Source organism: Eumetopias jubatus, unplaced genomic scaffold (genome assembly GCF_037043125.1).
Source record: "Eumetopias jubatus isolate StellerSeaLion01/CBP00866 unplaced genomic scaffold, mEumJub1_p1.0 scaffold_10, whole genome shotgun sequence".
Lineage (NCBI taxonomy): Eukaryota > Metazoa > Chordata > Mammalia > Carnivora > Otariidae > Eumetopias > Eumetopias jubatus.
In genome coordinates, this window is record NW_028274816.1 from 51,682,003 (window position 1) to 51,701,933 (window position 19,931).

General features: G+C 54.6%; 2 protein-coding genes across 11 annotated transcripts in view; one reads left to right on the top strand and one right to left on the bottom strand.

Annotated features, from left to right (window-relative positions):
- The window catches only part of CUNH19orf47 (chromosome unknown C19orf47 homolog), a 33,689-nt gene extending 32,722 nt beyond the window's left edge, over window positions 1–967 (bottom strand). For 5 of the 8 annotated variants that reach the window (XM_028095662.2, XM_028095661.1, XM_028095660.1 and 2 more), the window contains exon 1: window positions 810–874. The gene's annotated coding sequence lies outside the window, so the exon portion shown is untranslated. Of the gene's footprint in view, window positions 1–809; window positions 875–941 lie in introns of those variants that run through there. The other 3 variants (XM_028095663.2, XM_028095658.2, XM_028095657.2) reach the window with 2 other exon arrangements.
- A 150-nt stretch (window positions 968–1,117) lies between these two features.
- On the top strand, window positions 1,118–19,023 carry PLD3 (phospholipase D family member 3). Of its 3 annotated transcripts, XM_028095645.2 has the most exons (13): window positions 1,131–1,205; window positions 10,586–10,618; window positions 11,534–11,625; window positions 11,721–11,795; window positions 11,893–12,035; window positions 12,502–12,685; window positions 14,069–14,189; window positions 14,267–14,394; window positions 15,622–15,822; window positions 17,049–17,188; window positions 17,613–17,778; window positions 18,321–18,420; window positions 18,518–19,023. In XM_028095645.2, the coding sequence occupies exons 3-13, from the start codon at window positions 11,599–11,601 to the stop codon at window positions 18,703–18,705; spliced, it is 1,473 nt and encodes a 490-aa protein (XP_027951446.1). In that variant the 5' UTR covers window positions 1,131–1,205; window positions 10,586–10,618; window positions 11,534–11,598; the 3' UTR covers window positions 18,706–19,023. The 3 variants fall into 3 exon arrangements, with proteins under 3 accessions (XP_027951447.1, XP_027951446.1, XP_027951444.1); XM_028095646.2 differs by lacking the exon at window positions 10,586–10,618 and having other exon boundaries at window positions 1,118–1,205; XM_028095643.1 differs by lacking the exons at window positions 1,131–1,205; window positions 10,586–10,618 and adding an exon at window positions 10,898–10,988.
- Window positions 19,024–19,931: the final 908 nt, after the last annotated feature.

Below are 19,931 nucleotides of genomic sequence, written 5' to 3' on the forward strand. Positions count from 1 at the left end.
CCATAAGTACGCCAATACGAAATTTCCTTCTCAAATTAACTGACTGGAGGAAAAATGCATCAGTGATTTTTAAAGAAAAAGAAAAATCTAAATCTATGAGATCTGGCAAAATTGGTCAAACAGGAAGTGGCAGGATGTCGATTTGCCCAATTCCAGATTCCGAGTTTTTCCTATTGCTGTCTCTGAGCTTCCTCCTACCCTCTACTTCCCCGAAAGTCCCAGCTACACCAGTGACTCCCAGAATCATTATCATCATAGTCCCAATACAGTGAGCTCCTACTCAATACTGTGCGAAGCCCTTGTGCCAAGGGATTTACACGCACATTTCATCAGCATCCTCACAACGATCCTATGGTATAGAACTACTAACCCTCATTGTATAGATTAGGAAAATGAGGTCCAGAGAGGTTCAGGCATACGCCTACTTCCACAAAGCTGGGCTGGGACTGGAACCGAAATCGGCGGGCCTCCAATTGCACGCTCCCACACCCAGATCTTCCACGCCAAGCGCAAACATTATCATCGGTACAGTACTAACAATAATAGTATAGTAACGAAGTGTGCAGTGTGCTAGGCGCTGAACTAGGGTCTCCGACATGCACGAGCAGACCTCTCACTCTAAGCCGTAAGGAGGATGCTACAGTCAGATTCTGGCCCCCATTCTACAGAGGAGGAAACTGAGGTTCAGAGAAAGAAGTCGCTTGTCCGGGCCGCAGAGCGACGCCGAGACTGATTCCAGAACCAGGACACCATCCATCCCCTCCGCATCCTGCCCGGTCCCACCACCCAGTCCGTGGCCCGCGCCTCACCTGACCCTCCGCGCCCGCGCCCACACACGCTGCCCGCCCTCCCTCCCGGCAGCTCCAACTGTCAGACCCTCCTCCCTCGGCCCGGCTGCCCTCCCCGGAAGTACCGCCCTCGCCACCGGAAGCCGGACCCACCAACCCGCGGCCGCTCTGGCCCGCCGGACCGCCACCAGCGAGAGTTTGGTCGCAACTGTCACGTGACCACCCTCTGTCTCCCAGGCGCTTCTCTCCGCCCCGCGCTAGCGAGGAGCGCGGCCAATGAGAAAGGCACATGCCTAGCCCCCGTCGTCCCGCAGTCCTGCCGGAGTGCGCCTGCGCGCGGCGGGGGTGGCCGGGCGGGGCTCCAGCCTGGAAGGTGCCTGCGGGGCTGGGTCCGGGAGTGGGAGACGTGGAGTGCAGGTACTGTGCGATCTGGGGGCGCGGCGCCTCTGCTACCCTTTTCGTGTCGTCCTTCCCTCTGTAATGCATTTCTCCCCTTATGTCATCCAGTGTCCCTTTATGTAGCCATCCTTCCCCTTATTTATGTCGCATCCCGGTTGAATGGTCACCACTCCACTTCTGTCGCCATCACCCTATCTATGTCGCTGTCAACCCCCTTAATTCGCTTTCGTTCTAAGCCCCCGTTGCCACCCTACATTGCAGCCTTCCCTCATTACGCCGCCATCGCCTTATGTCGCCTGCGCCCCTCTTTTGTTGCTATTTTTCCTTTATGAAGTCCTCAGTTCTTCTAAGTCGTCATCACACCCCCGTTCACCTGCACACGCTCCTGTCACCAAATCCTTAAATTGCAGTCACGCTTCCCTAATGTCATTTTCACCCTTTATGTCTCCGTTCCTGCCGTGTCACCTTTGCTCCTGACTCTCACCGTCCATGCCTTACATGCTCCTAGTTTTCCCCATAAGGAGCCACTCTGCTTTCCAGTTGTTTTTTTTTCCTTCCATGTCTCCGTCATTTTCCCTTGTCACCTCTCACATACTCACCACTATATGGGCTACTAGAGCCTGTTTCCTGGGGTGTGCCAGATTCCCAGCTCTACCGTGAAACCTCTGGGTAACCTTGACCACCTGATCACACCTTTGCAATCTCAGCTTCCTCAGCTGTAAACCGCACACAAGGACACCTGTGTCAAGGATGATTGTGAGGATTCTGCGAGTTTATTCTTGTGATGTGTGCAGCTTGATGTGGTGATTTGGGCTAATAATGTTATTAACCATGTCACCCTCACCCTCATGCAGTCTGCAGTCACCTTCATCACCTCTTCATTGTCACTTCCCCTCAGCAGCCCTCTTCATTCCCATGGCGCAGGTACACTCCCTGTATCATGATACCCTCTGCCACGGCAACCACCCCACGCCACCCCACGTCACAGTCTCCCATGTTCTCATCTCTGCCACGTCACCCCACCTGAGGGGGTGGCCCATCGGCCATCGCAAACCTTGCTCGGGTAAATACTTAACCCTATCTCTACGTTGATGGATTGAGTGGTTCCCCCACCCCCAAAATGAGAGCATTGAGCTGATGCTATAGCGGGAGTCCAGGAGTAGTGGGGGGGGGGGGGCTAGCTAGCTTAGACCCAGATTCCCTTGACTTCTAGAATCGGGGGTACAGAGAGATGAGGCAGGTCCCAGTACACCTCAGTCAAACCTCAGCAACCCTGAATGCTTGGGTAGAGAGGTAAGTATCTTATTCACTCAGCTTACCTTAGAGAGGCAGTGTGGGACAGTGGTTAGCAATGTGTGCCTGGGAGCTGGAACCCTGGTTCCAATCTTGGTTCTAGCACTTAGTACTTAAATAGTTGCATGGCCTTGAGAGGTGGCTTCACGTTCCTGTGCCTCAGTTGTTGCATCTGCAATATGGGAATAAAAACACAGTTACTCATTCAACAAATATTTACTAAGCATGTTCTACATGCCCAACACTGCTAGGCTTGGGGGACACAGCAGTGAACAAAACAGAGATCCCTGGCTTCATGGAGTTTACATTCTAGCAGGGGTAAGAGACAACAAGCGAACAGGTAAGTAGATTCAATGATGTACCAGAAGAGGGGTGGGAATACATGGTAAAGGTCACAGTTTTAAATAAGGTGGTCAGGGAAGGTTATCTGAGATGGTGCATTTGAACAAAGACCTGAAGGAGGGGAGAGAGTGATGTGGCTCTATGGGGAAGGGCATTCTAGGCAGAGAGAACAGCAAGGAGAGAAATGCAAGGGCCCTGAGGTCGGGGCATACATTGAATATTTCAGGAATAGCGAGTAAGCCAATGAGGGAGGAGAGGGGTGGGGGTGAGGTCAGAGGAGGGAGGGGGCAGATCATCTGAACTCATGGGCCACGGAGAAGACTTGGCCTTTACCCTGAGTGAGGCGGGAGCCACGGGAGGATTTGGAGGAGAAGAGAGACTTAATCTGATGTGATAGGAGACAGCAGCCGCAGCTCCAGAACTTCTGCCAAGAATGGATTGGCAAGAGCCACCTGGTTGGAAGGAGAGCCAGAGTTGTCCTCTTAAAGCTGCACTCACATATCCTTTATATTTGGAGAAAGCTTCCAACGTCCTTCTCAAAGACTGGGAGGGAGAGGAGGAGGAGATGTTGGGAGAGTTTCTGAGAAGCCAATGCCACCTCTGGGTTCAGGTGCTATTGGGGGCAGGGCGGGGGGTGGGGGTGGGTGGTAGTGGGCAGCCACAGATCTACAGATGATAAATAACACGAGAGGCAGCTGTCTACACCCGGGACCCCGAGACAGCTCGGGATCAGATCCTGGCTCCACCATTCCTAGCTGTGTCTTTTTGTGCCCATGACTTGACTGAGACAGCCCCGCGCTGCCCTCTGGGTCTTTAGTTTTCTTATCTGTTACATGAGGCTAAGAAAAGGACCAGTGCGAGAAATTAAATACGTAAGGTGCTTCCAGCAGCTGTTGGCTCAGTAAACAAGGAGCTCTGCCCTCTTCCGGGGAGGGGGCGGGGTAAGGAAAAGACATTCTGCCTTATTTTATGTTCATGAGTTGGTTCCACATCATAGTGTCCCGGAACAGAACTGAGCTCTGGGTTCGAATTCCACACCAACAAACTAACGCCGTACAACCTGAGCAGAGATTTCCCCGACCCCTCCTGCCTCATCTGAAAAATGGGGCTAACAGTGCTTTGCCCCCAGATGTGCGGGGGTGTGGTGGTATTTTTGAGCTGATACATCAACCAATTTCCATTGTGATGCTGCTCTGCCCCTCCCTTCTTTATTTTTCCCCAAAGCGCATACTCTTATGTTTCACTCCTCTATTGTCACCCCCAAGAGAATATCATCTTTACTAGGATTTTTGTTTTTTTCTGTTTTGTGCTGTATTCCCCGTGTCTACACAGGCCTTACCAGCAAGTAGTCACTGAACAAATACTAGTCGAATGAACAGATGAATGAATTGAGCACCCACCATGTACCATCCCTATACTGGGTGGTACTGGGCACACAGCAGTGACTGAGACAGCCATGTGCTGCCCTCATGGTTTTCACAGTCCAGTGGGACAGACAGCCTCATCACCAGGCAGGGCCAGCCCAGAGGGCTGGGATTGGGGAAGCATAGGCAGAAGGGTCAGGGCTAGGATGGAGAAGCTCAGGGACTGTTGGAACCCAAAGCGGGGATTCTGGACCAGCCCAGGAGTCAGGAAGGGCTTCCTGGGGGAGGGGGCACAGGAGCTGATAGGAATGAGCGACATGAAGAGAAGAGAAAGGTGTGCTGGGCAGGGGCAGCAGCTGTGGGCGTGTTTGGTGGTAAAAGTGTGGTTTCAGTTCAAGGAACCGAAAGATATTAAATATGGATGGGATCTAAAGGATGGTGAGAAAGTAAGCCGAAGAGGTTATTAAGGGGAGATCATTCAGAGCTCTAGGAACCACACTGAGGATCTGAGACTCTGTCCTGAAGACACCAGGGGCTGGTGGGGGACATAGAGAGGTTTTTGAGCAGGAGCGGGTTGAGTTTGATTTAGATGGAGGGGGACCTAGAAGGGTTGGGTGGAGGTTGGGAGCCAAGGGAGGTGGCAGGAGTGGGGACCCAGGTGGGAGAAGGCAAGTCGAGGCTGTGGAAGGGAGGAAAAAAAGGGGTGTGTGGGAGAGACCCTTAGGAGGTCAAGTGGACAAGTTGTGGAGGGTCCAGGATGAGGCCCAGGGCTTCGGGGCAATCAGGGAGGGCTTTCTGGAAGAGGTGACACACAGACTGAGACCTGTGGGATGGATAAGACAGCTGTCCTTAAAAAAAAAAAAAAAAAAAGCTGTCCTTGAAGTGGGGACCAAGGAGAGGAACAGGTTTGGGAGAGATTTTAAGGACAGTTGGGGACATGGTAGATGTGAGGGGCTTGGGAACCCGTGGGGAGAAGCATCTAGAAGGCCATGGGACTTCCAAAGCTGAAGTTCAGGGAAGAGATGAGAGCTGGAGAGAGCTTTGGGCCCTAGAGGACATGGTAAGAAGTTTGCCCTTTGCTCTGAGGGCAGTGGGGAGCCACAGAGGGGTTTTGAGCAGGGATGAAACAGCTTAGTTTTTGAGTTCCAACTCAGAAATATTCACCAATCATGATGTGGTTTTGTTGTTGTTGTTGTTTTGTTGTTGTTTTTACCAATTTAATTGTTTTTCAGACCCAGCATCTTCTCTCCCTAGGAAGGGCACCTTCTAGGGGTCCTTTGAAATAAAGGTTCTACTGCTAAAAACCAAACCAACAAAGAAAGTTTACAAAACCAGTGCTCTGTTCTGTTTTCTGTAGACTTGAGCTCAGACAACTGATTGTTCAGTCCAAAAGGGTCTGCACAATCAAGTGAAAATCAGCTCCTTTTAAACACATTTCTGTTTTGAACCATATGAAAGGTCCCTAGGTTCGTAAATGTTTCCTGTGGTGTAGTCTGTGTGGTATTTCCACAGCTCTCTCAGATGGCTTGAATCAACCTTAAATTGACCTTGAACTTTACTCTCAGGCCGAAAGGCCATAATATGCACCTACCCATCTGCTCTGGGCTTAGAGCACATGCCGGTTATCATTGTGTATAAAACAAATGTCACTAGGTCTAGAAAGACCTCTATGAAAGTCTCTTCTCCAAGATTCCCATTCTACTGTTCCATTTCTTCTGTTTTCAACAAATATTTATGGAGTGGTTATGATGTGCTGGGTACCAGGGAGTAGAGAAAGAAACCAAACACAGACTTAGCTTTTTAAGGGACACATTAAGTAAGGGACACATAGATCTCACCAGCAAGCTTGTTTTGGGGGTTTGCTAGTCTGCCTGTCTGCCATGGATGGCTTCATTGACTCTTCCTAGCAAATATAAGGTTGACATGTTCGTCCCCTCCATTGGTCTGAGGATGAAGGTAAGGCTCAGAGAAGGGAGGCTGTCTAACACACGGCTGAGATAAGAACCCAGGGGTGGTGGGACTCTGAGATCCACCCCCTTAAACCATTCAGAGATCCCCCAACCTCCACCCCCGCCCCCGCAAGCTGAGTATGAGATGATCCCCATTCTATAGATAGGCCAGCAGGGCTGAGAGAAAGCCCCATGCCTGAGGTCACTCAGTAAGAGTGACAGGTGGGATTTGAATCCTGGGTTCTGCAATCTAAAGCCCGGCTATGAAGGAAGGATCAAATCTCCCGCCCCCACCCAAGGGTGGGGTGTTCAGGAAACTGTGACCCAGCACGTGTCTCAGAAACCCAGTGGGTTTTGCTTCCTCCTTTTTTGTGGGCTGTGGTATCACACCCCAAGGCAGGCAGGGCATAAGCCAAGGGGCCGGGGATATCCTCCAGGCTGGGAGGGGCACACTTGCTGGCAGAGATGCATCCCATGACTAAAGAAGCAGAGCATAAGGACCAGCCTGGGCATTGCCCTGGAGCCCCATGGGGGTTCTAGGTTACTGGGAACGCAGGAGCTGAGCTGAGGGAAATGCCAACACCTGTTAGCCTGGCTCTGTCAGTCCAGCTGCCCGTGCCCACCTTCGATTTCACCCTGCCCTGTGCCCCCCAGGGACCTGGGGACGGGGATGCTGGATACTTCTCCATCTGAGGCCATAGTCTTTTTCTGGAGACTGATGTGGAGGAAGGGGCACCCTAGCTAGGAGCCGGAGCCTCATAATTCCATTTCCAAAGTCCTATGTGCATTAAAAAAAAAAAATAGTAACTAAAGGCCTACAATGGAAAGCAAGCATCTCGCCTTGGGGGTGGCTGGGGAAGGGGGAAAGGGAACCTTTTTTTTTTCTTTTTTTGGCTGTCAGGATCCTAGATACAATCACATTTATTGAGAACCTCTTGTGTGTCCATTCTATGTACTTGATAGATATTAATTCCTTTAGTTCAATTCTCAAATATTATATGTTCAAAACACACACACACACACAGTTTATTCATTCATTCATTCAATTTCTTTCAGCCTTCTCCCAAATTTGCTCCTCCTCAGCCTTCCGCAGCTCAGCTATTGGGGCTTCTCTCCTTGGCAGTTCCTCAGACCAAAACCCTTGGCTGTAACACACACACACACACACACACACACACACACACACACACACACACACACACACACACACACACACACACACACACACACACACACACCACACACACACACGTCCCTCACGCAGCCAGAGGGAGTCTGCAAATACTGTATTAGTTCCCTGCGGCTGCTATAACAAATCACCACAAACAGGGTGGCTTAAAACAACTGAAAATTATTCTCCCCGTTCTGGAGGCCAGATGTCCAAAATCAAGGTGTTCGCAGGGCCATGCCCCCTCCTGAGGCTCTGGGGGATCCCTGCCTCTCCCAGATTCTGGTGGCTCTGCCTCCCTGGTCACGTGGTCTTCTCTGTATCTTCTCTTCTGTCTCTTAGAGACACTTGTCATTGGATTTCGTGCCCACCCAGATAATCCAAGATGATACCATCTCAAAACCCTTAATTTAATTACATCTACAAAGACCCTTTTTCCAATTAAGGTCACATTCACAAGTTCTGGAGATTATGGCCATGTTGGACGTATCTTTTTGGAGGCCACCATTCAACTGACTGCAACACCCAAGGCAGGAAGATCATGTCTCTCCTCTGCTCAGAACATGCCCATGGCCCTGTCCTCCTCACCACAGTCCAGGCAGCCCTGCACAATTTGGTCCTGTCACCTCTCTAACTCATCTTTCCCACTGCCTACCCCACTACAGACACATTGGCCTCCTGGCTCTTCCGTACCCAAATCAGGCACATTCCAGCCTCAGGGCCTTTGCACTGCCTTTGCACTGGCTGTTCCGTCTGCTAGAAACACTCCCTGAGAAGTCCATGTAGCTCCCTCCCTCCTCTCCTTGAAGTTTTTTTCTCAGGTATCCAGGGAGGCTCTCCCAGACCTCCTTAATTATTTTTTATTAAAGATTGTTTTTAATTTACTCATTTGAGAAAGAGCACAAGCGGGGGTGGGGGGAGCAGAGGGAGAGGGAGAAGTAGTCTCCCTGCTGAGCAGGGAGCCTGACATGGGCCTCGATCCCAGGACCCCAGGATCATGACTTGAGCCAAAGGCAGACTCTTAACCAACTGAGCCACCCAGGCGCCCCTAGACCTCCTTATTTAAAATTGCAAACAATCCCAACCCCACCCCTACCCCTGCCCTGCTTCTCTATGGCATTTATTACCCTCTAACATATAATTACTTACTATCTCGTCTTTTGTCTTCCCTGGTGTCTGTTTTGTTCACAGCGGTATTTCCAGTGCCTAATACAATACCTGGTACACAGATACTAAGTATGTGTAAAATTAACAGCCTTATAAAAAGTAGATACTATTGTCACCATGCCCATCTTACAGATGGGAAAACTAAGGCACAGAGTCGTCGTCATTTCTCAAGGTCAAACGGTCATATAAGGGCTGAGGCTCATATTCAAATCAGGCATCTGGCTCTGGAATCCCAGGTATTGACTGCCTTGCAATCTAGTCCAGTCTAAACCACTTCTCCAGCACTAGTTTGTTTTGTTTTGTTTTGTTTTAAGATTTTATTTATTTATTTGATAGAGACACAGCGAGAGAGGGAACACAAGCAGGGGGAGTTGGAGAGGGAGAAGCAGGCTTCCCACAGAGCAGGGAGCCGGATGCCGGGCTCGATCCCAGGACTCTGGGATCATGACCTGAGCCGAAGGCAGATGCTTACCTGACTGAGCCACCCAGGCACCCCACTAGTTTTCTTTTTAAACTCCTTAGGGGCATTTTGATAAAAAAAAATAAGTTTAAATTAAACCTGTTAAGTCGCCATACAAGTTGGAAGCCTAAAGGTCACTAACAATTTGAATGAACTCCCTCTACCTTCTTCCTATTTGTGGTGTATTCGTGGGCATCTGTGCCCTACCTCTCCCTCAGTCTTGTTTTTGCTCATTTTATCTTCCCTAATTTTACATCACCTGCAGTTCCAACCCCAGATTTTTGTTGGTACTCTCTAGTGGGGCTCGGACCCACGACCTGGGAGACCAAGAGTCGCTGGCTCTACCGACTGATCCAGCCAGGCCCCTCTCAGCCCCATATTTTTTTTTTAAATATTTATTTATTCATGAGAGACAGAGGGAGAAAGAGAGAGAGAAGCAGGCTCCCAAGGAGCAGGGAGCCCGATGCGGGACTCGATCCCAGGATCCTGGGATCATGACCTGAGCCGAAGGCAGACGCTTAACCGTCTGAGCCACCCAGGCGCCCCAGCCCCATATTCTTAAATAAAACATTTCTCACCAAGGCGTTCGCCGGTCAATGGAAGGCAAATGTTTCCTGCCCCATGCCTCCCCTCCCCCACCTGGCAACCCTGCGGTCAGCCACCTCTAAAACTGTTATCATCTGCTTTTCCCGATGACCTCTGGAATTCCAAATAACCTTGATCTGTTAACATTTCTTGCTGGCTCCATTTGGCCCATCCCCATTTGTCCCTCTACAGTAAGAGGAGGGGATCTAACTGCTCTGCCCTTGCCAATCTGGGATCGGACCTTGTGGGGGAAGGGGTTTCCAAATTATCCTTTCAGATCTAGGCTGGATCTTCCGGTGAGGGGAGAACCTAGCTCCCTTTTGAAATTTTCTTTTTTCTACCTTTTTAAAAAAATCACCATGCGCATGCCCGTGGGACGCGGCAACACCTGTGTTGGCTTAATAATTATTCCTTAACCTGCAGAGATGGTTTTTTTCCTCTACTTTTCTGTAAGTCGCTTATATCGCACAATTTTTTTAAAAAATAGGCGTGCAATAAAAAGCAATCCTCACCCACCCCAAATCCCACTCTCGAGGCAACCACTTCTGACGCTGTCGCTTCTCTCCGTGATAAGCCTTTTCTGCAGTTAACAGTTGACTTCCTGCGTGGACGGAGGGGAGAGCGTGCTGCCCCTAATTTTGACTGGGAGAGGTGGGCGGGGAAGGGTTCTTCAATTCGTTTCTCCAGCGGTGGTCTTAAATCCTACTTGGGAGATACGAGATGGGAAATGGGAAATCTTGTTTATCCTTCCAGCCAGAGCCTGGACTTGAGAAACCAAATTTTTTAAAATCCCTATCAAAATATCAGTTGGCTTTTTTTAGGAAATCAAATACTGTTAACCAAACAGACTCCAGCAGAAAAGCCACCGTCTCTTTCCGCCACCCCGCTCTAACCCCCCCCAACCCCGTAGCTTGGGTTGTCTTCGGCTGATTTCATTCGCTACACCTAGAAATCATATCATTCAACCTTGATCTCTCCGTTTTATTTTATAAGGATTTTAAAAAATTTTTTGAGTAGAGTTGACATATACGTTTTTTAACAATTAATTTTGTTTATTTATTTTTGACTAGGTAATACATGCCCATGGTACAAAAATTCTCAAGGTTTGTAGACAAGAAAGATGTGGGGTTCCTTTTTCTCTTTACCCGCGGCCTCCCTACCCCACACTGGGGCTCCGGGGGGTTGGGGGGGGTGGCAAAGCCCATCCCCCAGCCATGTACTCTACCCACCCCCGCCAGGTTGGCGGGACCGTATCTGGGGGACCCCGGCCCCCCTTCTCCCTGCGGTGATTCCGCGCGGCCTGCGCACTGCGCAGACTCCCCGCTGCAGTGGGCGGAGCCCCGTCTGGGCCCGCCCCCTCCTCCCTCCCGCCCCCTCCTCCCTCCCGCCCCTGCTCAGCCTGTTGGGGCAGTAGCTGGGGCCCCGCGGAGGTAGCAGCTGCCGCCTGCGGAGTAAAGCCGAGTCCCCTTCGGGGTAAGGTGGAGGAGGATGGCTAGGGGGATGGGCTGGGGACTGGCGGTGAGGCCCCGATAGTCCCGGGCTCCCAGCTTGAGCTGTCCGGTGGGTACCTGAGGGTGATGGCAGAAGAGCCACCTGGAAAATGCTCCCTGGGTGGTCTCCGGCTTGCGAAAAGCCAGGCAAAAATTGGGGGCTCCGCTGACCCCATCCAGAGTTGTCTTTTGGGGAATGTCTAAATTAGAGCTCGGAGAAGGGAAGACGCTAATGGGGAGCAGCGTGAGCATTAATGAGCAGTGTGGGCGCTCGGGGGAGGGGGGGGCAGGGTGGGCAGCATAGACTGATGGGAAGAAAGCTAGACGTTAGACCTTAAGGGATTTCGAAATCCCTGCTGACCAGCGGTCAGCTTCCTCCTTTTGGGGTGACGGGCCCCATGCCAGTGGCCCCCGTGATCGGGGACAAGGAGACCCAATGGATCCCGTGAGCCCAAGACTAATCTGCTTTCCGTGATGTTCCCCTAAGTCCCAGAGCACCCCCACAGTGCCAGCTTTTGTTCCCCACAGTTTGGAGACCCTGACACACCCACTTTCCTGCCTGGGCTCAACATATCCCCTGGCTGCCTGGCAAGATGAAGCCTAAACTGATGTACCAGGAGGTAGGTGGATCTGGGGCCCAGTGGGATGGGGCTGGGCGCAGTGGACGCCCCCGCCAAGCTGCCCTTTCACCCCCTCTACCATCCCCATCCCCCAGCTGAAGGTGCCTGCAGAGGAGCCTGCCAGTGAGCTGCCCATGAATGAGATCGAGGCTTGGAAGGCTGCAGAGAAGGTAGGAGTCCACAGCCACCCTCAGCCTGTCTCCATCATGGGCTGGGCTGCCCGCCATGGGCTGGCTCATCTCCGCCTCCTCCCCCTCCCCCCCACAGAAAGCCCGCTGGGTCCTGCTGGTCCTCATCCTGGCGGTTGTGGGCTTCGGTGCCCTGATGACTCAGCTGTTTCTATGGGAATACGGCGACTTGCATCTCTTTGGGCCCAACCAGCGCCCAGCCCCCTGCTATGACCCCTGCGAGTAAGTGGAGGAGGAGGAGGGGGTCCTCAGAGGGTGGCGGGAGGAGCCCTGCCAGGCGCGCAAGGGACACTTAACACACTGAGCAGGGCCTGCGCTGAGCCACACCCTCTGCCATCGCCCAAGTGCATCGCCACAGGGTCTTCCCTCCATCCCCAACCCCTTCCCCCAACACTGTTCCCATGACAGCCACAGCATCATTCTTTGTCCAGATCTGTCAACAGATAGTCACACACAGACACACAGCATCATCCGTGACATTTGTGGACACACGCACACACACACAGAAATCTACGTACACAGTCTTCCTTCTGCATGTCTAGACAGACAAACGCACAGAGAATCGTGAATACAGGCACACACAGATACATCATCTTCCATCCTCTGTGGGCAGACAGGTGAGCACTCACATTCCAGCCAGTTGTCTGTGGCCCCCTGTGGCTGATACCACCCCCCTTACCCCTCCCAGAGCAGTGCTGGTGGAGAGCATTCCCGAGGGTCTGGACTTCCCCAATGCCTCCACGAGCAACCCCTCCACCAGCCAGGCCTGGCTGGGCCTGCTCGCCGGTGCCCACAGCACTCTGGACATCGCCTCCTTCTACTGGACCCTCACCAACAATGACACCCACACTCAGGAGCCCTCTGCCCAGCAGGTACCTGGCAACCTGGGCCCTGGCTGACAGCAGGAGGGGTGGGGGTACCTGGGGGTGGGGGTAGGGTGGTGAAGGGGGCTCCCCTGCAGCCCGGGAGATGGGTGGGCACATGTCACACAGCGGGTGAGACACAGGTGATTGAAAGCAACTGTCTTCACATGGCCCTCTGGACTGGGGGCGTTTGTCACGGTCATCTGGAGGCCTCTGAATGTCAGGGTGTGGGTTTGCTTACGAGGCATTAGGCTGACAGATGTGCTCACCCACAAACTGCCCCAAAACCCTGTCACCCAAAGAAATGGAAGGAGCAGGGTGAGTAACAGCCCAGCCTCAAGCCAGCCTGCCGTTGCTCAGCTGTGTGACTTTGAGCAGGTCACCTTACCCCCTCAGCCCTCAGTTTCCTGATCTGTGGAATGGGGCCAATATATAGCAGTTGCCCTTCTGAGAAGAAAACAGGCCCACCCGTGCAGATGTCAGGTCAGCATCTGACATGGTCAGCCTTGTCAAAGCGTTCGCCTTATATCCTTGTTACGGTGTGCAGGCACGCTTTTTAAAAAACAGAAAACTTCAAGATGCGGAAAAAGGAACAGCCTGGGCGGATAGCCCCTTCCTTGCAAAACACACTGAATTTGTCCCTTCTTTTTTCCTCCCCCCTGCTGCCTCTTTTTGTCAGAAGTGGGCTTAACATTTAGTAAAATTGTGGGGCTCCTTGAGCACCGCCTGAAAAAAAAAATAATTACAGAAGTTAAAAATGATAGGAGCGCCCACTCCCTGCTGGCTCCCACTGGAGTGGCTCAAAGCACAAAGCACAGCCATAGGAGGCAGGTGATGTGGGTTCAAATCCCATGTCACCCCTGAGTTCTCCAGTGCCCAGTTTTCTCCTCCGCACCTCGGGGATTATACTCAGCCCTGCCTCGTCCGTGAGAGTGGTGAGAAATCGGTGAGTTCAGATGTGAAGGGGGTTAGGGGGCCCGGCTCACAGTAAGAGACAGGGAATCCTTGGCCGTTATTGGCCTCATCAAGCCTCGGCCGTACCTTCCCGGACCCCTGGCCTGTGCCATGGCCCCCAGCATCCTGCAAGGTGCTTGGAGGCCCCTGCAGTGCCAGGCATTGATGCTTCCAAGGCAGGATCTTGGGAAGGTTCCTGGCAGGACAGGAGTGGCAGGGAGGCCCTGGCGGGGCCCAAAGCCCCAGTAATTAAAACAGATGAAAGGTTTTAATAGCCTATAAAGTCATCCCTTGGTGTGCAGGCGAATGGAAAGCCTGTTTACTTCTGATCGTAAATTGAGATCCAATAGGAAAACAGCCTTTTTTTTTGGTGGGGGGACTGCCTGGGGTTGGAGAGCTGGCCGGCCCAGCCCCTCAGAGGCTGTCCCCTCTCTGCAGGGTGAGGAGGTCCTCCGGCAGCTGCAGACCCTGGCACCTCAAGGTGTGAAGGTCCGCATTACTGTGAGCAAGCCCAATGGGCCCCAGCCACAGGCCGACCTGCAGGCACTGCTGCAAAGTGGTGAGCTAGGGGGGCGGCCGGGGATGGGCTAGGCCCAGGGCTGCCCGCACCAGCTCCTGACGAGCTGTTTGTTACAGGTGCCCAGGTGCGCATGGTGGATATGCAGAAGCTGACCCATGGCGTCCTGCACACCAAGTTCTGGGTGGTGGACCAGACCCACTTCTATATCGGCAGTGCCAACATGGACTGGCGCTCCCTGACCCAGGTCTGCCTGCACCCTGCCCACCCGCCCTCCCCGGCGGCTCCCTAACCCCCGGGACCCCCAGCCTCCAACCACACCCCTCTTCAGTCCCAGAGTCTTAGTCTCTGCAGTGGCTTCATTCCTACCTCCAGCATGGGCTGGGCTGCCCACCATGGGCTGGCTCATTGCTGCCTCCTTCCCCCCCCCCCACCCACAGAAAGCCCGTTGGGTCCTGCTGGTCCTCATCCTGGCGGCTGTGGGCTTCGGTGCCCCGATGACTCAGCTGTTTCTATGGGAATACGGCGACTTGCATCTCTTTGGGGTGCATCCCCCAAATCCAGCCCTCACTGCCTCCCCCCTGCTCATGGAAGCCCGGGGTTTGCTCTGATCCCTGATGACAGCCACCAGCCCCTCTGCAGGGCATTCAAGGCCCTGTCCACCGGTTGGCCCTTCATTATTCAGTTCCTTGAGTGCCTGCTCTCAGCCCAGGCCTGTCCTGGGTCCTGCTGGGAACGTGGTGGTAAGCGATGGATCCCTGGGAACCACCAGTCCGGTGCAGTGACAGGCTGGTCACCGGGCAGTGGCAGCCCAGAGGATCAGGATGGGGGACCCAGGCCAGAGTTTCAGGGAAGGTCTTCCAAAGGAGGTGACAATTCACATGACACCTGAAGGATCCGCCAGGATTAGCACAAGACAGGAAAGAAGGAACAGCTTAGGCAGTGATCATTTATTGACTCAACAAATATTTCCCAAGCCCCTAATCTTACCAACTCTTGTGAGGAGATGCTGAAGACACAGCCATGGCTGAGACATCCCCGGTGCCTGTCTTCACGGTCCAGTGTCACCAGAGAGAAAAATGAGGGAAGGCCAAGGGACCGTGAAAGCCCAGAGGAATGCCTGACACAGTCGGGGCTGTCAAGAGAGGCTTCCTGGAGGAGGAGGCTGTCAGCCGAGACCTAGGAATGAGTAGGAGCTTGTTCTGTGGAGGGTAGAAGCAATAGCTTCTGCAAAGGTTCAGGAAACCTGGCTCTTCGGAAAAACCAAATGACTTTTACCAAAACTTGGCCAGGTTTTAGCCTCGAGTCAAGTTCACACCCATCCCAGGACTTCAGTTCCGGTGGTAGTGGCAGGGCGCAGGGGGATGGGAGACTGAGGGGCCAGGGACAGGAAGCGGGGAGGGGGGCTGTGGGTGTTCATGTCACCCATGGGCACCAGGCCACCACCCCAAGGCTCAGCACCGCCCTCCCACAGGTCAAGGAGCTGGGAGTGGTCATGTACAACTGCAGCTGCCTAGCTCGCGACCTGACCAAGATCTTCGAGGCCTACTGGTACCTGGGCCAGGCGGGCAGCTCCATCCCAGCCACCTGGCCCCGGCCCTATGATACCCGCTACAATCAAGAGACACCCATGGAGATCTGTCTCAATGGAACCCCTGCTCTAGCCTACCTGGCGGTGAGTCTTAGGGAGGAGGGGCCGGGTCACTCACAGTCTCTGTCCAGCCCTGCCTGGTGATGGGGTGGGGGGAGGGTCCCGACCACTCACCCCCACTCACTCTGCTTGGTCTGGGGCTGGGGCTATGTCCCAACCTCCCCAGGCCTGGGTTTCCTCTCCACAGTGGCGATAATGATGAGCAACCTTTACGGCTAATGGGGAAGTCCGGCCAGGGTTTATGCACGCTGAGCCCCTAGTGAAGCCCTGCACTGTCTGGTATAGCTGCATTTGGCTCTTTTCATTTTAAGTCAGTTAAAATTAAATATCACTAAAAGTTCAGGTCCTGAATTGCAATGGCCCACATTGCAGGTGCTCGGTAGGCCCAGGGAGCAAACGGCTGCTGTGTTGTGCAGTTATAGAACGTTTCTATCACCGTGGAAAGTTCTCTTGCCCTGTAGACAAGGCGCTGCTGTTTGCAGCTCTTGATATTGCCCCTGCTTGGGATGGCCAATCTGGGTTCCCTTCTGTCCCCCCTAAGCGAGTCACCTGGCCAAGCCCAGAGTCACTGTGGAGGGCCCCAGAAAGGCATGGATGCAGGGACGCATGACTCATTGGGGTGTTTTGCTTCAGTGGTTTTGCACAGAACATTAAGGGTTCCCCTATGGTCACTTCCCCTTCAGAGCTTGAGTTTGCTCATCTGTCACGGGGTTGGAGGGTAAAGGGCTTGGTGTCGAAGGAGTGCCATTCGGGTGGGCTGTGAGGAAGTCGGGGACACAGGTAATCACGAGAGAGGTGCTTAAACCTGAGCGTGCATCAGGAGCACGGGGAGGGCTGGTTAAAACCCAGATCCCTGAGCCCTACCCCGGCCCCCTGGTTCAGTAGGCCCTATGCAACGAAGCCCAAGAATTTGCAAATCTAACAAGCTCCAGGTGACGCTGCCACTGCTGGTCCAGGACCCTTACATCCAGAACCCCTGTGTTAGAGCGTACATTCTGGAACCAAACAGCCTGGATACAAATCCTGGCTCCATTTGTCAGCTGTGTGACCTTAGGCAAGTCACTCACCCTCTCTGAGCCTCAGCTTCGTCACCCATAAAATGGACATGGCAATCATCCTCCCCCTCCTGGAGGCTATAGGGTTCAGCGCGACCCGCAGGACCTGACTTGAGACAGACTCTCCATACGTGGGGTCCGTGGTGATGGCACCCTTGGCAGGGCACATGTCTTGACTGTCCCCTCACCCCCCAGAGTGCACCCCCACCACTGTGTCCCAGTGGCCGCACCCCGGATCTGAAGGCCCTGCTCAACGTGGTGGATAATGCCCGGAGTTTCATCTACGTCGCGGTCATGAACTACCTGCCCACCATGGAGTTCTCCCACCCGCGCAGGTATGGCTGCCTCACGGACAGGGCTCGGGGCAGGGACCCACCATGAGTGGGAGGGGGAGTGACGAGGCCAGAAAATAGGCAAGGGGACAAGGCAAAGGGACAGATGGCGGGAAGCCACAGGGAGAGGTAGAAGAGACGGAGAGGGGGTCTAAACACTCGAGACAGAGGAAGTAGGGACAGAGAAAAGGATGGGAATCCTGGGGGTGGGAGCGGGGCAGGGGACTGGAGGCCGGAGGCCTGGGGTGTGGGGTTTCCCGAGTCAGGGAGCAGGGTGTGTGGGCTGGAGACAGGATGAAGGGCTTGGGGGCAGGAATGGAAGCCAGAGATAGGGCGGTCTTGGGGTTTAAGGGTGCCTCGAAGCTCAGGGTCAGGCCATAGGTAAAGCTGCCCTCTGAATCCGGCACCCCCGTCCCCGAACCCCAAGGTTCTGGCCTGCCATTGACGATGGGCTGCGGCGGGCTGCCTATGAGCGGGGCGTCAAGGTGCGCCTGCTGATCAGCTGCTGGGGACACTCTGAGCCGTCCATGCGGGCCTTCCTGCTCTCCCTGGCTGCCCTGCATGACAACCACACCCACTCCGATATCCAGGTGGTAAGCACCCACCCCAGACCCGCCCCTCAGCCCCAGTGCAGGGCGATGCCCCAGGCACAGTCCTCATGGAGCTCACCTGTCACCTGACAGGGCTGACTCCGAGGGACAGGGCCCTGCCATGATGGGGAGACCCTGAGGCGGGCCGGGATGGCGGGGCACGGGCGGAGAGGGCAGGGCCCAGATAGAGGCGGCATCATGGCCAGGATAGGGGGTCCCAGAGGAAGCCTCTGCCCCACCTGCGGGGGGATGGGGGGGCGGTGGTCAAGGAGGACTTTCTGGAAAAGGAGACATCTGAGACGAGACCAATGGGACGAGTAGGAACCATATGAGAAAGAATGACAAGTGAGGCGACGGGGTCTCCCCTTTCAGCCGGTGTTACTGGTACCCCCTCCACTGGGCCCCGCTCTGGCTCCAGTGGGTCCGGAGGAAGCAGCTGAGTCCCCGGTCCCGCAGACCTGGTTCCCCTCCCCAGCCCGGACCCCGGGGCTTCCCCACCCCCACCCTGCAGCTCACGCCCCTTCCCGTTCTCCCCTCCCCCGCAGAAACTCTTTGTGGTCCCCGCGGATGAGAGCCAGGCCCGGATCCCATACGCCCGTGTCAACCACAATAAGTACATGGTGACCGAACGGGCCACCTACATTGGTGAGTGTCCCGAGCGCCACCAGGGGGACAGGAGGAGAAGACAAGCACAGCTCTGGGCTCTGACTCTCTGACCTCCCCCCCCAACCCCCCCCCCCAGGAACCTCCAACTGGTCTGGCAGCTACTTCACGGAGACAGCCGGCACCTCGCTGCTGGTGACGCAGAATGGGCGGGGTGGCCTGAGGAGCCAGCTGGAGGCCGTTTTCCTGAGGGACTGGGACTCCCCTTACAGCCACGACCTTGACACCTCAGCCGACAGCGTGGGCAATGCCTGTCGCCTGCTGTGAGGCTCTGGTCCGGCAGCCAGGCCGAGGCCTGCGAGGCCCCCCGGGGACCCAGATATCCTGGGTCCCGGCCCCTGTCCCCCATGCCCCCCGCTTCTGTGTGCCCCATCGTGGCTCACTGGCTCGCCCCTGCTCTACCCACCTCTGTCTCCGTCCCTGCCGGCCTGATGCTGTGGCCCCGGGACCCAGCCCAGCTTGGGGGAGGGATCAGCCCCCGAAGAAACGGGGGTGCATGCTGGGCCCGGCCCCCTGGCCCACCCCCCTTTCCAGGGCAAAGAGGACTCCAGGTTATAATAAGAAGTAAATCACTTGTCTGTACAACTTGGGCCTGACTGAGTGATATGAAGTGGGGCGTCAGGGTAGGGCACAGCTGACGTGCTCCTCTTGGTGACACAGTGTTTGCAGAGCCCTCGGCGTGTTGACCAGTGTGGTTTGGGCTGTCCTGAGCCCACAGCCTGTGCTATGCCCTTAGCATGGATTTGGCATGTGCTGAGCACATAGCATGTGGCTGGCATGTGCTGAGCCCCAAGGGTGCAGTGCACATGAGCCAGGATGTGCTGAGCGTGTAGCGCGTGACCACGTGGGCTGGCGTGAGCTGAGCCTTACATAGCCAGCATAGGGTAGTGTGTGCTATACATCTAGCATGTTCCCAGATGGGCACACTTTGAACCATCACCGGCTCCCAGGGGTGGCCTCGCATGTTCCAAACACCCGAGTGTGCACCAAGCATGAATTTATGCCTGCCAAGGGAATTCGCACTTAACCATGACCCAAGCGTGGGTGAGGAGGGCATGCCAAGCCCATACACGCGGCAAGGGCAGGTCTACAGATGAGACCTTGGCATTTGGCAAGCTCGCATTGGCACCTGCTGAACACACGGAATGTTCTGAGGGCGGATTCTCTCGTGCCAAGCACTTAGCATATTTAGGGGATGGGTCAGCCTGTCCCTCGCAGGGACCAGCTGAGCACAGCAGCATTGGAGAGCAGGGCCCCGGGCGCCAAACTGAACCCCACCCCAGCTCCAGTCCAGGCCTCAAGCAGAGCTGCTCAACAGTTCTTTATTGAAATAGGCAGAGGCAGCAGGGCCGAGGGCATGCTCAGGGCCAGTGGGGGCAGCCCCCTTCCTGTGTCCCTTTGGCCACCCCCCCCCAGGGAAGGGGCCCACAGGCCAGACCCCAAGGCCCTCCTGCATTCGGGGGGTTGTGTGCTGGCATGCGCCATGGGAAAGG

Coding starts and splice junctions, on each gene's coding strand:
- PLD3 (XM_028095646.2), top strand. CDS start 11,599: ATGAAGCCTAAACTGATGTACCAGGAG. Junction 11,626..11,720: donor CTAAACTGATGTACCAGGAG/GTAGGTGGATCT, acceptor CCCATCCCCCAG/CTGAAGGTGCCTGCAGAGGA. Junction 12,686..14,068: donor AGGAGCCCTCTGCCCAGCAG/GTACCTGGCAAC, acceptor CCCTCTCTGCAG/GGTGAGGAGGTCCTCCGGCA.